The sequence below is a fragment of the Mesoplodon bidens genome (assembly GCF_964165515.1).
Source record: "Mesoplodon bidens genome assembly, chromosome: 4".
Classification (NCBI taxonomy): domain Eukaryota; kingdom Metazoa; phylum Chordata; class Mammalia; order Artiodactyla; family Ziphiidae; genus Mesoplodon; species Mesoplodon bidens.
This window is the reverse complement of record NC_138160.1, coordinates 163,698,777-163,711,915: the sequence shown is the minus strand read 5'-3', so window position 1 is coordinate 163,711,915 and position 13,139 is coordinate 163,698,777. Positions and strand designations below refer to the sequence as shown.

The following is a 13,139-nucleotide window of genomic DNA, read 5'->3' as shown; positions in this document are numbered from 1 at the left end:
ATCTTACCATTTACATTGTACTTTCGTACATGATATCATTTATTCCTCAGAATGTCCTGGAAAAGGAGACTAGGACATCTATCTCATCCCCTTCTAATGGATGATAACATTTACCCTTTACTTCAGAACATTTATATAACCGTCTCACTCAATGCTTATAATAATCTGTATTTTTATATACATTTTACTTATCAAACATTTGAAAACAGTAAAGTGAGGTGACTTGCCAAAATTCACCCAGCAAATCAATGGCAGAGCCAAGTTAAACCTCAATCTGGTTCTACTGCTAATCATACTGTCGTATTGGTGATGGGTACTTTGTCATTACAATGGTTAATTAAATTCCATTGTCACTCCCTATGCAGTGTTAGAAGCTCTAGAGCCTGGGCTCAAATTCTTCAAATCAAACAACCTATCCCCTCTTAGTTCAGTCTTCTGTCCTTTGAAATGGGGATGCTATTACCTACCCTAATGTGTTGTTATAAGAGTAAATATAATAATATATGTAAAGGGCTTGGAAATAATGCCTGGTACACTGTGAGAGCTCAACAAATCTTAGCAATTGGCAATAGTATTATGTCCATGTACCATGAACCCAAGGGGTGAACGTAAAAGTAAGATGGATTGGGCTTCCCTGGTGGCGCAGTGGTTGAGAGTCCACCTGCCAATGCAGGGGACACGGGTTCGTGCCCCGGTCCGGGAAGATCCCACATGCAGCAGAGCAGCTGGGCCCGTGAGCCGTGGCCGCTGAGCCTGCGCGTCCGGAGCCTGTGCTCCGCAACGGGAGAGGCCACAACAGGGAGAGGCCTGCGTACCGCAAAAAAAAAAAAAAAAAGTAAGATGGATTCCTACATGTCATGGGAGATGTTTTCCAAGGAAGCTTTTTGAAAATTAAGTTTTGACATGGGCATACAGTTTCTTTAAGTCTTTCTCTAAAAGTTTTCCCCCCAACTAAGTTCTTTTGAGACTATAATGTAGGTTCCAGGAGGGCAGGGAAACAGTCCAATGTATCTTCTCTGTGTTACTCATGACACCATAGGGACTGCATTTAGCACTTTGATCTTGTGTTCTTGGATAGTGTTGGGTCACACCTCCCAAGCAGTTCACTAGGGTAGGAAGCTTTCATAATTAGGGTGGGAGTACATCTTACACAGGGGTTAGGTTCTGGGGTCAGCAGCCAAGACAAAAAATATGGTCATACCACCACCCTGGAGAATTCCTTAGAAAGGCACCACCTTGGATACTGACATATTATCTCTTAATAAATCAAGCGGTCAGTTTTTCCTCCAACGTTGTCACAGACTGCTGTCTTCATCTGAGCACCAGATGAAGCAGTTAACTTAATATTCTAGCTACTTGATTAAAAGGAAAACATACATTTAAAATCAGAATCAATTCTTCTCAGAAAAATATTTACCCACGGAGAGGCACCAAAAACCCAAGACCAACAGCCACTGCACCCGACAGTGAAGTCAATGCCATGTGCATTTGATATACAACCAGTAAATGTTTATGGAGTGAATTGTTATAATCAACCAGTCGCACTGCTATTTACCGTGTACAGGCTCTGGGCTGGGTTCCAGTATACAAAGGTGAATTATCCACAGTTTCTACCCAGTCATTCATAGTCCCATGAATGAGCCATTTAAGAATTTTTTAAAAATAAATTTATTTACTTTTGGCTGCATCGGGTCTTCATTGTTGTGTGCAGGCTTTCTCTAGTTGCGGCGAGCAGGGGCTCATCTTCATTGCGCGGGCTTCTCATTGCGGTGGCTTCCCTTGTTGCGGAGCATGGGCTCTAGGTGCACGGGCTTCAGTAGTTGTGGCACGCAGCCTCAGTAGTTGTGGCACACAGGCTCAGCAGTTGTGGCTCGCGGATTCTAGAGCACAGGCCCAGTAGTTGTGGCACACGGGCTTAGTTGTTCTGCGGCATGTGGGATCTTCCCGGACCAGGGCTCGAACGCGTGTCCCCTGCATTGGCAGGTGGATTCTTAACCACTGCGCCACCAGGGAAGTCCCGAGCCAGACATTTAGAAAAATAAATATATTAACATATTACGAGTACAATGATAGAAGGATGTCCTGGGTAACCAGTGGGTGGAGTGATCAGGAAAGATTTACAAAGAAGATGATGCTTGAGCTGAGTCTTTCAGGAGGTTTGCAGGAGAAGATTGAGACTATCAGAGAGGAGGGATGGGAGGGGAAGCTAGATATTCAGTAGTCCAGTTACTTTGATATGGTTAGGGTATAGGAAATGAGGGCATCTGGCAAGAGAGAATTCCATGCAAGAGTTTGAACTGTATTGTGTAGGCAATGGGGAGTCCTGGGAGATTTAAGGATGACAGGAACGGATCTGTATATTCAGAAATATGTTGGCTCTTGAGTGGAGGGGAGAAACACAGGAGCGAGGGATACCAGTTACCGGGAAGCTAGAACCATAGCGTAGACTGTGCCATTCAGTATGGTAGCCACTAGCCACATGTGGCCGTATAAACCTAAATTAATTAAGAATTCCGTTCCTCATTTGCACCAGTCACATTTCAAGTGTTCAATAATCACATGTATTAAACATTATCGACCTAGAACATGCCTGTCCTCACAGAAAGTTCTATCGGACAGCACTGATCTAAACAACTACACATCACCAAAATAGTAATGATATCTCATCTTAAAGGAGCTGAGAGATGTAATTAAGGTGCATGTGTCAAGGAACTAGGAATTTCTGGTCAGAACGTATCTGAGGATCCCTTGCCTTTTGGTAAAGATTTGTGTCGCTTCAGGTGAAATAGATTTGTGTCCTCAAAGGGGGGATCTATACAGATTCACTGCATTTCATCTCATGAATATGAAAAGGCTGGCATTAAAAATGTTATAGAAATCATATTACTTCAAAAATAAACTCTCCCCTCTATCTAGAGCCTGATCTATATTTGACACCTTCCAAAGTGCAGTGCTGCCAGGAAGATGTGATATATAAACAGGCAAGTTGTCAGTGAGATCTAGGAATGACACTCAAAGGCATGGAGCCCCAAACTGTGAAGACAGTTCATGCTTGAAGCTCCTGAAAGAGGCCCTTTAACTGGGGCAGGTCCAACAGCCTGCCACTCTTCCGAAAAATTATCTATAATAGCCTGTGCGAAATCGAGGTAGTTGTGCCAGGGCCATCTGAAAACCATTTGTTTTTGAGAAGATGCTTAACTGGGCTTTAGTGAGTTCAGTGAAGTGTGAGTGAAGAGCGCAGTTATGTCTTCTGTAAAAAGAAGAACTTGAAATGGGCTGATCTGGAATAGCTCAAACCCAGTTAAGCCGATATCGCCTCACTGAGAAGACATAAGAGGTCATCATGAAAATTCCTCAGGTGAGATTCACTCACCTACACACGAGTTGGAACATTCTCCCCTGAATCTCTTGTGTCTATAAAGGCAGCCCAACTCTCTCTTGACCAACAGGTCTCTCCCACTTCTGGAGAAAGGCAACTTACAACGTCCCTCAGTGACAAATTAGATTTGCTTTGAGGAACTTTTCCCTCTCTTTAACTTAAATTCCCCAATTGCCACTTAAACTTATTTGCTTGAAGGTTTCTTGGGTGAGGGGGAAGGGCTAACTGAATCCAGTATTTACTTCTAAGATCAACCTAATTCTCATCAACTGGAAAAAAAGAGCTACTTAGAAACTGACCATGTAACATAAAGGATATTAATCTGAAGCCATCACACAGGCTGACCCAGCGTTTCTCAACCTCAGCACTGTTGACATTTGGGGCTGGAAATTCTTTGTTGTGGTGGACAGTCCTGTGCGTTGTAGGATGTGTAGCAGCATCTCTGGTCTCTGCTCACTAGAGGCCAGTAGCATCCTCTCCCTTCCCCACCCCCATCCCACTGAATTGTGACAACCAAAATGTCTCCAGACATTGCCAAATGTTCCCTAGGGCAGCGGTCCCCAACCTTTTGGGCACCAGGGACCAGTTTTGTGGAGGTTCAGGCAGTAATGCGAGCTATGGGGAGCGATGGCGAGCGGCAGATGAAGCTTCGCTCACTCGCCTGCCGCTCCCCTCCTGCTGTGCGGTCGGATTCCTAACAGGCTGCGGACCGCTACCAGTCCGCGGCCCGGAGGTTGGGGACCCCTGCCCTAGGGGGCAAAATTGCCCCCTGTTAAGAACGACTGATCTAGCCTAACATGTATATATGTTAAATATATGCAGCCTGCTACAGGGAATATAAATACATAATGTGATGTAAAAATATACATATATGTGTGTACATGCCTATATTTTAATTTTCAGATGCTCTGTTCATTGAGGTCACTTTGCATTCTACAGTTATGATTGAAACTACTCTCTCTGTTCTTTTTAAAAATTTCAGATGCAGGCAAGAAATTGAGTCTTGGGTGAGTCTCTCTCACTACCCCCAAGATCAATGTATTTATTCTAAGGCCCAGTCCAGCTAGAAAGTGATTTGAGTTTCTCTACAATGCCAAGGACAGAAAGCTGCTGCAGTGCATGCTTGATTGGTAACAAGGAGACAGCCATTTGCCTGCATGTCTCCCCCACTCCCTGATGCCCACAGTATTCTTATAAATAGACAAGGTACCTCCTACCATAAATTGTTTCTCTGGGACCGCACGTGTTCAATTTCTCGTGATTTAATAGGAAGACAGGCCTATTATAGAACATGAACATTTCATAATTCTGGAGGTCTTCTGTGCTGAAATGTATTCTAGGTCTACTACTAAATAACTGTATGGCATTGGCCAGATCATTTTCTCACTTCGGCTTGGTAGTCAGTTTTAGGCAGGATGCTTTTGGTTCTGAGTGACCAAAACCAACTGAAGCTGGCTTAAAGAAAAACCAAAACAAGAAAAGAGGGTTGGGTGGAGAATAAATTGGTTCATATATCGAAAAGTTTAGTGGCAGCGTTGCGTTAATAATGGCTGAATCCAGGTACCCTAGCAATGCCATCAGAATATCTCTCCCCACACCTTACACCTCAACTTTCCTCCCTGCAGCCCCCTTTCTCAGGTGGCCTCTCCCCTTGAGTGGCAAGACGGCTTTCTTTTTCCAGCCTCACCATCTCCCAGACTCAACCCCAAGAGGAAAGAATGACAAGTCCCCATAACTGTCACACGGCCATGCACACACAGTAGGTGCTTGTGAACCAACTGGAACCGATAAGCTGCAAGTGTCACTGGCTCCATCTGGGTCCCTGGCATCTATCATGTGTCAAACACAGCCTTACGTATATCATCTCCTGTCTTCACAGCAACATGTCATCGAAGAGCCCCAGAGAAGTAAAGTTAGTTGCTTAAACTCACACAGAAAGTGGCAGAGCTCAGTCAGCCGGGCTCCAAAGTCTGTGCCCTCTCCATTCCCCACTCGGGCTTTGGAGGACAGATAAAAGCGGGTAGGCCAAGAAACTAAGGATGGATTGCACAGTACAGAGACAGGAATACTGCAGGCAGGAAGTCAGAAATACACATTTGCAAAAGACCACTGGATGATCACATCCATTGGAGTCCAGGGTTTCATTTGGGGCAGAGTGGAAAATGAGAATGGGGTGGGTTGGATGATGAAGCCAACTAACAGGGGAATTTGAATGTGAGCTAACTGCAGGTTTGGGAAGAGCCCGTTGTAGTTTTGGCAAAACACAAACTGAAGTTCAGATCTTGATTCTGCCTCTTGGGTGTGTTACTAACAGCCCCGAGTCTCTAGACAGTGTTGCCGTGATCGTTGTGGAAGGGTTTGTGAAAATCCCCGAGCCTGGTGCTTAGCACATGAAATAGGCTGAATAGATGTGCAGCGGCTTCATCTGCGTTCCTTCAGCTGGAGGTAGGGAGTCCGGTTAGATTTGTTGTCAGGGTACCTTGTAGCAGATGTGGTGGTGGCCGTGACTGCCATGGCCCAGTGCCTCACTGAGCCCACCATCCCTTGAAGAATGTCCCACCACACGGCCCTCTGCAAGTTCCATGTGCTAGGTAGACCTTAAAGATCTAATGTGCCTTCCTGAACGATGTTCTCGTGGAACTCCAGAGAAGGTGGGACCACATCCCTCAACTATTCATTGATTACAAACAAAAAGGAGACCATAATCTCAAGCACTGAAATTATGTCTATTTACATACATAGTCACATACCTCACTTTTCACTGTGTCAAAAACAGGGACTTCACAAACCCCCAGACGTTTGGGGGGAAATGGATAATTTAGTCAGACATCTGAATAAATAGCTAGTGTTGGGAACTGTCATTAGGATCATTGTTTAAATTCTCTAACCAACTGTTTTGCTTTTGTTAATGCAGTCCTTTTGCAATACTCAGCTTTAACACAAAAGCTATATTTTTATTCATCCTTAAACGTACAAAACTGCAGAGGATTTCCCGTTTCTGACTTAAGAATTGCTTTCTCTCTTTATAAATCATGTATCGTGCGTGAGCAATCACTGTGGCTGTTTATGGTTAATTACCTCACCTAGGATGACCTCGATGGTGCCTTCCAGAAGAGGGCCAGTCAGTCTGGGGTTCACACCTTGTTCATTTTTTAACAATCACGCTTCTCTAATACGGACAAGAGTAGAATGGACCATTCAAGGCTTGGGTTTTGGCGTCAGAATGCTTGAGTTCAAATCCCAGCCAGTTCTGCTAGTGGTACAATGTTAGGAAAGTCAGTCCATTTAAGCCTCAGTTTCTTCACCTGTAAAAGAGGATGATAATAGGATTTTGTTCATAGAAAATTGTGCATGTAAAATACTTGGCTTAGCACAAAGCAAGATCACATGTATAATTGATAATGAAGTCATTTGACTTATTATTTTTTATGTAATTATTCTTCATGCTGTTTGTTTTGTTTTGTTTTGACTGTCTCCCATCTGTGTCTCTCTACTCCACCAAATATCCTGACACCCCGTCCCTGCATAGATCAATTATACATTGTCTACACAGAACATTTTAATATCAGCTGGCCATTAATCTTTTGAGTGAAAAAGGAACTCGTTTGAAGTGAATTTGGGGATTGATCTGCAACACGCCCTCCATCATAAATTAGTGAATATATTAGCAACAGTTGGGCAGAGCAGCAATTTCATGGATGATACTTACTGCACTGGGGATGGAGAGGAGATTGTAGCCCTTTAATCTTGGGTGGGAGAAATAAAACTGGATCCAAATCAGTGTAAGAAGAAAAATAGAGCTGTAATTGAGACATTGGGAGTTAAAGTAATGTGACTTAAACTGCAGATGCTGTAGGATAATGTTTTCAGGTGTGACTGAAGCAGATGGCGGATGAAGTCCTGGAGCATAGATGGCAAATATGCTCTGTGCATCTGCTACCTTTCCCCCACTCCTTGTCCACGATTTTTCTAAGTGGTGATACCACTGAAACCCGGGCGTCCTCAGAATCATTCTCAACACAGCCTTCCAAACAGCTGCTCCCAATCTATCAGAGTTCACATGGAACTGTTTTATCTGGCTGTAGGTCTTTCTTTCAATCAGAAAAATTTTAGGAGTTGAAACCATCACAAAATCGTATTCATTTGGAAACAGATAAATTAGCAAAATTTGAATTGGTCCCCATTTCTAAGGTCATGGGGAATCCAATCACACAGATAATTAGACTTTGATTTACATGGGGATCTTGGAAAACACACATACACACCCACACATATGCAAGACCATATGAGTTTAATGAATGACATATTGCTGCCTTTGCGTGTTTCCTCTTGCTTTTTAACGGATTGATTAAACCCAGTTTTCTGTACATTTGCTGTGGACTCTATACCCATTCAGAATGATACTTCGAAAATAGTTTGCGGGTCAGGGAGCCCCCGTAGTGCATAGAATAGGAACTGGGTAAGGGCATAGCCCCTGGTTACATGCCCATCCCACGCTAAGTATTTTAGTAAGAAATCCTGGTCTATAAAGTGAGCCTGTATAAGTTCCAGCTTTCTCCCCTGTACTTTGGAACCTGTTTGTGTCGGTACAGATGGTCTCTGTCAGTTGTAGTAGTCATGGGGAAGAATGTAGCATAAGTGAACAAAATTAGCAAATGACATAGCAAATAGAGAACCGCGTACAATTTGACTGGGGGCAGATCAAGGGACTGAGAAATTTCCCAAGTGGTGGTAGATACCAGATAGAGAATTTAAGGCGCCCCCAAGGCATAGATTTTAAGGAGGCATGGATTTTACAGGAAGCAGACAATTCTGTGATGTGTATTCCAATACACTGGAATAGCCCCAGCGCTTTCACTGTGTTAGGAGTGCTCTTGCATTGTCTGTATTTGTGTAAATTAAAAGGCAGTTCTGTCTGTACTATAGGAAATGAATTCATGCTGAACAAAATTCCGAAAAGTTCATGTAAAGACTGATTTCACAGCAACTATTATATCAGGCTCCTGGAAAATTGCCCCTGAACTTCAGTTCCACCTCAGTCACTCAAAGGAATTTAAAAATTGGCTCCCAGCCATCCTTGTTCTTCAACATGCAGTTTCAGATATGCCTCAATAATACAAACTTTAAAGCCTATTGATCGTGAGTTAAAATCTGCTCCTGCCAGGGCCCCGCTGCTAAGTGGACGTCAATGCCAACTTCACAGTGCCCTGGTCAGGACGCTTCTGCAACCAGGAGCCTTGAAGAAGGTGGAGGGTAACGTGGCTGTGAAAGAGCCACTTTGAACTTCATAACAAAATTACGAGAAAAGCTTTGAACTCTACCGGCTGATAGCTGCTATCAATGGTTATTCAAAGAAATGTTTCTTATTTGAAATCTCGAGAGTGCCTTGGGATGGGGAGATGGGGAACTGGAAATATGATTTCCTGTCCATCACCTCCCCTCCTTCTATGTCACTGTCTTCCTTTTTTGTCACCATGCTGTTTGGGCAAACACCATGCAGACGGGGTGAGAGGGCAGATTTGGGAATAGACAAACCTGGCCCCTGTCACTTGCTAGCTATGCAATCTCACTTCGCTGTGCCTCAGTTTCCTCATCTACAAAATGGGGATTATCATCATTCTAACCTCATAGAATTGTTTTCAGAATTAAATGAGATAATCTGTGTACAGTGACTGGCGCTGTGAGCGGCAGATAGTCATTGTGCAAAAACATTAGCAGTTAAAATAGTAATAATGATGGTAGTATTGTTATTAGAAGAAGACTTTGGGGGGAAGTCACATGGATTAAATGTGAGTACTGATTCTGATGACACTGATGTATTCAGTCTACCTTTGCCAGATCATCTCACAAGAATATCATGCCTTTTATATGGCTCCCAAACAGTTATGAATGAATTAAATATTTCAACTCAAACTTCATTCATCCATTGATCTGTTTCAGGGATGATTCTTCTTCAACTGTGTTACTGAGCCCCTAACATTTAAGCTTTAAGGATACCTTATTTCCTGTCTCTTTCTGCCACTCCCACCCTCAAAAAGGGTAATAGGCTAGTGGTTTGATGCCTCTGTGCTATTGTTAGTTGTGTTTCCTCTCGCCAGGAGTCCCTTTCCTCTTCTCTTGAAGATTGCCCAGATGCCACCTTTCCCAGGAATCCTTGTTTGGCTCTCCACCACTACCTCCACCTGGCCAGGCTGAACCAAGTGTCCCTTTTCTGGGTCCCCACAGAACCATGTTCTTACATGAGACCATCCTGCCCCTTATCAGGTGGTATTGAAATGATGTGTTTTACTCTCTGCCTCTCCCACTAGACTGTGAGCTCTCTGAGGGCAGGGATGATATCTTTTTTTTTTTTTTTTTGTATCCTCAGCGTCCAGCAGAGTGCCCTTTGGAGGCCCTCACACATTTTATTCATTCACAATGATCTATCAGTAAGTAGCATTTAATGCACCGAGCGATTGATCAGGAAATACAATTTCAAAAGCGATGACAAAAATTAACATGCATCTGAGGTGCCTGAAAATGCCTCCACACACATAGTGCATCTAAAAGCAGGAAAACAGATTTCTTCTGCCTGACTTGAAACTCTAGCCTCGTTCTTAAGTTTGCTTTCTTAATACCTTACCCTTTCCTCCGCCACGCCCAATTCACGGCATATCCCCTGGGCTGCAGCTCTTGGCTCGTTTTTCTGAGCTTCCCAAATGAACAAACCAGCAGGCAAGCAATCACGAGGACCCCAAGACGTAAGCGTGAATCAGGGGAAAGTCCACATGGCAATTATCTTCACTCAGCAATTTGGCTGCCAGGAGCTCCCTGCCATGGGAAAATAGAGGTTGCAGCAGCCTTCTGTGCGGGAGGAGAACTTCTTGACCCAAGGCCAGCTCCAAGGCACTGCCCGTACCTCCTGCCAGGATGGCTGCTCCTCCCCGTGGCCTGATGCGGCTTTTCTTTGTAGGAATTCCCCCGTGATATCCAGAAGAACCGCGTGGTGGAGAGAGAGGTGGCACTGGCCAATTCTTCGAGATGCAAATATGTCACCCTCTCTGCTTCTCCTCCGCTTCTTCCCCAAACTAATTAACTTGGTTTTAGTCTACCTTATTTATCTGTTCATTCATTCAACAGGTGCTATTTGTTAGGAAGATACTGAGGATATAGGGGTGAATAAAATAAATAGATATATCCACCTTCAGATAGTAATAAGGGCTTTAAAGAAATTTAAACAGGCTAGTAGGATAGAGCAGGTGAGTGGGCAGTTTTCAAGAAGGCAAACAGGGAAGGCTTGAATGAAGAGAAGAAGCAGGCCTGTGAGTATCAGTGATGTGACGAGTAGGGGAGAATGTTCCACAGAGAGGGGACAGGAAGTGTGAAGACTCTGAAGATGGAATGGTGTGGCATGTTCAAGCAACAGAAATAAAGATGGCACATTGGCTGGAGATTAAGGGGCCAAGTGGAGTGTGGTAAGGACCTCTTCCAGAGGTGAGTGAGAGAGGCAGTTAGTGCCAGAGTAGGAGAGACATGCAGGGCATCATAAGGAGTTTGGGTCTCTTTCTACAGGCATTGGGAAGTCATTGGAGAGTGCCAAGCAGGAGAGTGATATGACCTAACTTCTATCATTAAAATAGCATTCTGGGGCTTCCCTGGTGGCACAGTGGTTGAGAGTCCGCCTGCCGATGCAGGGGACACGGGTTCGTGCCCCGGTCCGGGAGGATCCCACATGCCGCGGAGCGGCTGGGTCCGTGAGCCATGGCCGCTGAGCCTGCGTGTCCAGAGCCTGTGCTCCGCAACGGGAGAGGCCACAACAGTGAGGCCTGCGTACCGCAAAAAATAAAAAATTAAAAAATTAAAATGGCATTCTGGCTGCTGTAGAGAAGGGAGAGAGACAAAGGGAGATGTAGATGGCGTATGGCAAGAGTGGAAGCAGGGAGAAAGAACCTCAGGGAGCACCTCAGGGAGCTAGTCCATTGAGAGATGATGGAGACTTCAGTTAGGACCGTAGCAGGAGAGAGAGAAGGAAGTGGATGTTTTCCTGACTGATTCCATTTCAGCCGTGTAGATGGGTACTTCCGCTCATGCCCGTTTTCTGAAATATGCAACTACGGTCGTATGAATTTGGACATTTGGAGAAACTGAGGAAATACATCTGGGGCATTTTTTTTCTTTTTTTTCTTTTTTTTTTGGCTATTTGTATTGTGAGGTGCTTGCGATGTAACTTTCTCTGGTTGCTCTCATGACGTTCATTGCTGACCTTTGACCCCTCTGTCCTCTTTCCCAGGTCGTCCCCTTCCACCTACATCCTCGTCTAGCCTCCTCCCATCTGCTCAGCTGCCCAGCTCCCATAATCCTCCACCAGTTAGCTGCCAGATGCCATTGCTAGACAGCAACACCTCCCATCAAATCATGGACACCAACCCCGATGAGGAGTTCTCCCCCAATTCATACCTGCTCAGAGCATGCTCAGGGCCCCAGCAAGCCTCCAGCGGTGGTAAGGAAACTGTGGTGTCTGAACATGTTGTGTGTGTGACAGTCTCGCGTCTCCTGCAAAATGACAACTCTGAAACAAGGGCTGGGGAGAAGGTGGTGTGGGGAGCGGGGAGGTGAAGTGCGCTTGTCGTTTGGTGGCATTGCAGTTCCAGAGTATGTTTGTTTAAAGGCTGCAGTTACTGAAGAGGCATTGCTTACCTGAACAGAGTTTGGGCCTCCTTCAGTGGGAGGAATTTGCCCACTGCTGCATGTGAGAGCATGCGGGTCTCAAGGAGGAAGTGCACAGAGATGATGGAATAGTGAATGCTCTATTACTACAATTCTCGTCATAGCCAGGTGACCCCGGGCACCCTCACGTGCCCAGTGTGTGTGCATCTCAGATCTCTTGTTTTTTTGATGGTTGACTTCTGACTCTTTCTTGCTTGTTTAGATGATTTTGCGATTAAAATGTGTTCCCTTGACATGAATGCTGAATATCTGGCCAAGTCTGAAGTGTTTGGGGGGTGGGTGACCTCTCCTCTAACCCTCTACTTGTCCCACTTCACTTGAAATTAACAAGCAGATCGCGTGGTACCATGATATATACTGCCTCTAAATCCCTGGTTCTCATGGTGATTTTCACATTCACAGAGCAAAGGGACTGGTCACAGCGTTCCATTCCCCTTTTGAGGATTTTGTGGTGCCCGCCTCAGTTCCAGATCTCTAAATCTTAGGTGGAATTGTCTCAGGTCCCACAATAGCCATGCCTTATTTCAATTTCTGCTGTTGGTGGTATGTTCACAAAACATGTGAGTGTAGGATTGAGCAATATCTAGGGTTAAGCACCCATGGGCCCAAGGAGAGACATTGGCACAAATTAATTGCTTCCAATCCCAAGGCTTTGGAGTTATCTTTTGAGTTGGCCACTCATGGTGTTCCTTAGCATATCCCATCAAAAGCAATCCAGAGCTTTCCAGGCCAAGAGTGTTTCTTGATGAGCCTGTGTTTTGGCTCCACCCATGAGTATATGCCACCAGTGGCCTCAACCTCTACAATTACAGAGGACCTCCTAAATACATTTAAGATGATTCATTCAAGAGATGGAATGATGTACTGCTACTTATGATGGCCTATGCCCTTCATCAAAGCCAGGCCTGATATATTTAGTAAACTCATATTCTTTTTCAAAAAAAATTACCTAATCAAATCTCTCATCAAATGAGCAATCCATTGTTGATATTATAAAGGCCTTTAATCTACCATAAATCTTTATTAGAACTCATCAGAACTTCTACTTTGAGAG

The 13,139-nt window shown here is 44.5% G+C and overlaps 1 protein-coding gene across 11 annotated transcripts in view; it reads left to right on the top strand.

Moving 5' to 3' along the window:
- The window catches only part of TENM2 (teneurin transmembrane protein 2), a 536,125-nt gene that overhangs the window by 105,399 nt on the left and 417,587 nt on the right, over nt 1-13,139 (top strand). For 9 of the 11 annotated variants that reach the window (XM_081231704.1, XM_081231706.1, XM_081231702.1 and 6 more), the window contains exon 2: nt 11,649-11,858. The exons of the other annotated variants lie outside the window; for them this stretch is intronic. In XM_081231704.1, the coding sequence (XP_081087830.1) occupies nt 11,649-11,858 (210 nt within the window). The remainder of the gene's footprint in view (nt 1-11,648; nt 11,859-13,139) is intronic. 11 annotated transcript variants of the gene reach the window in all.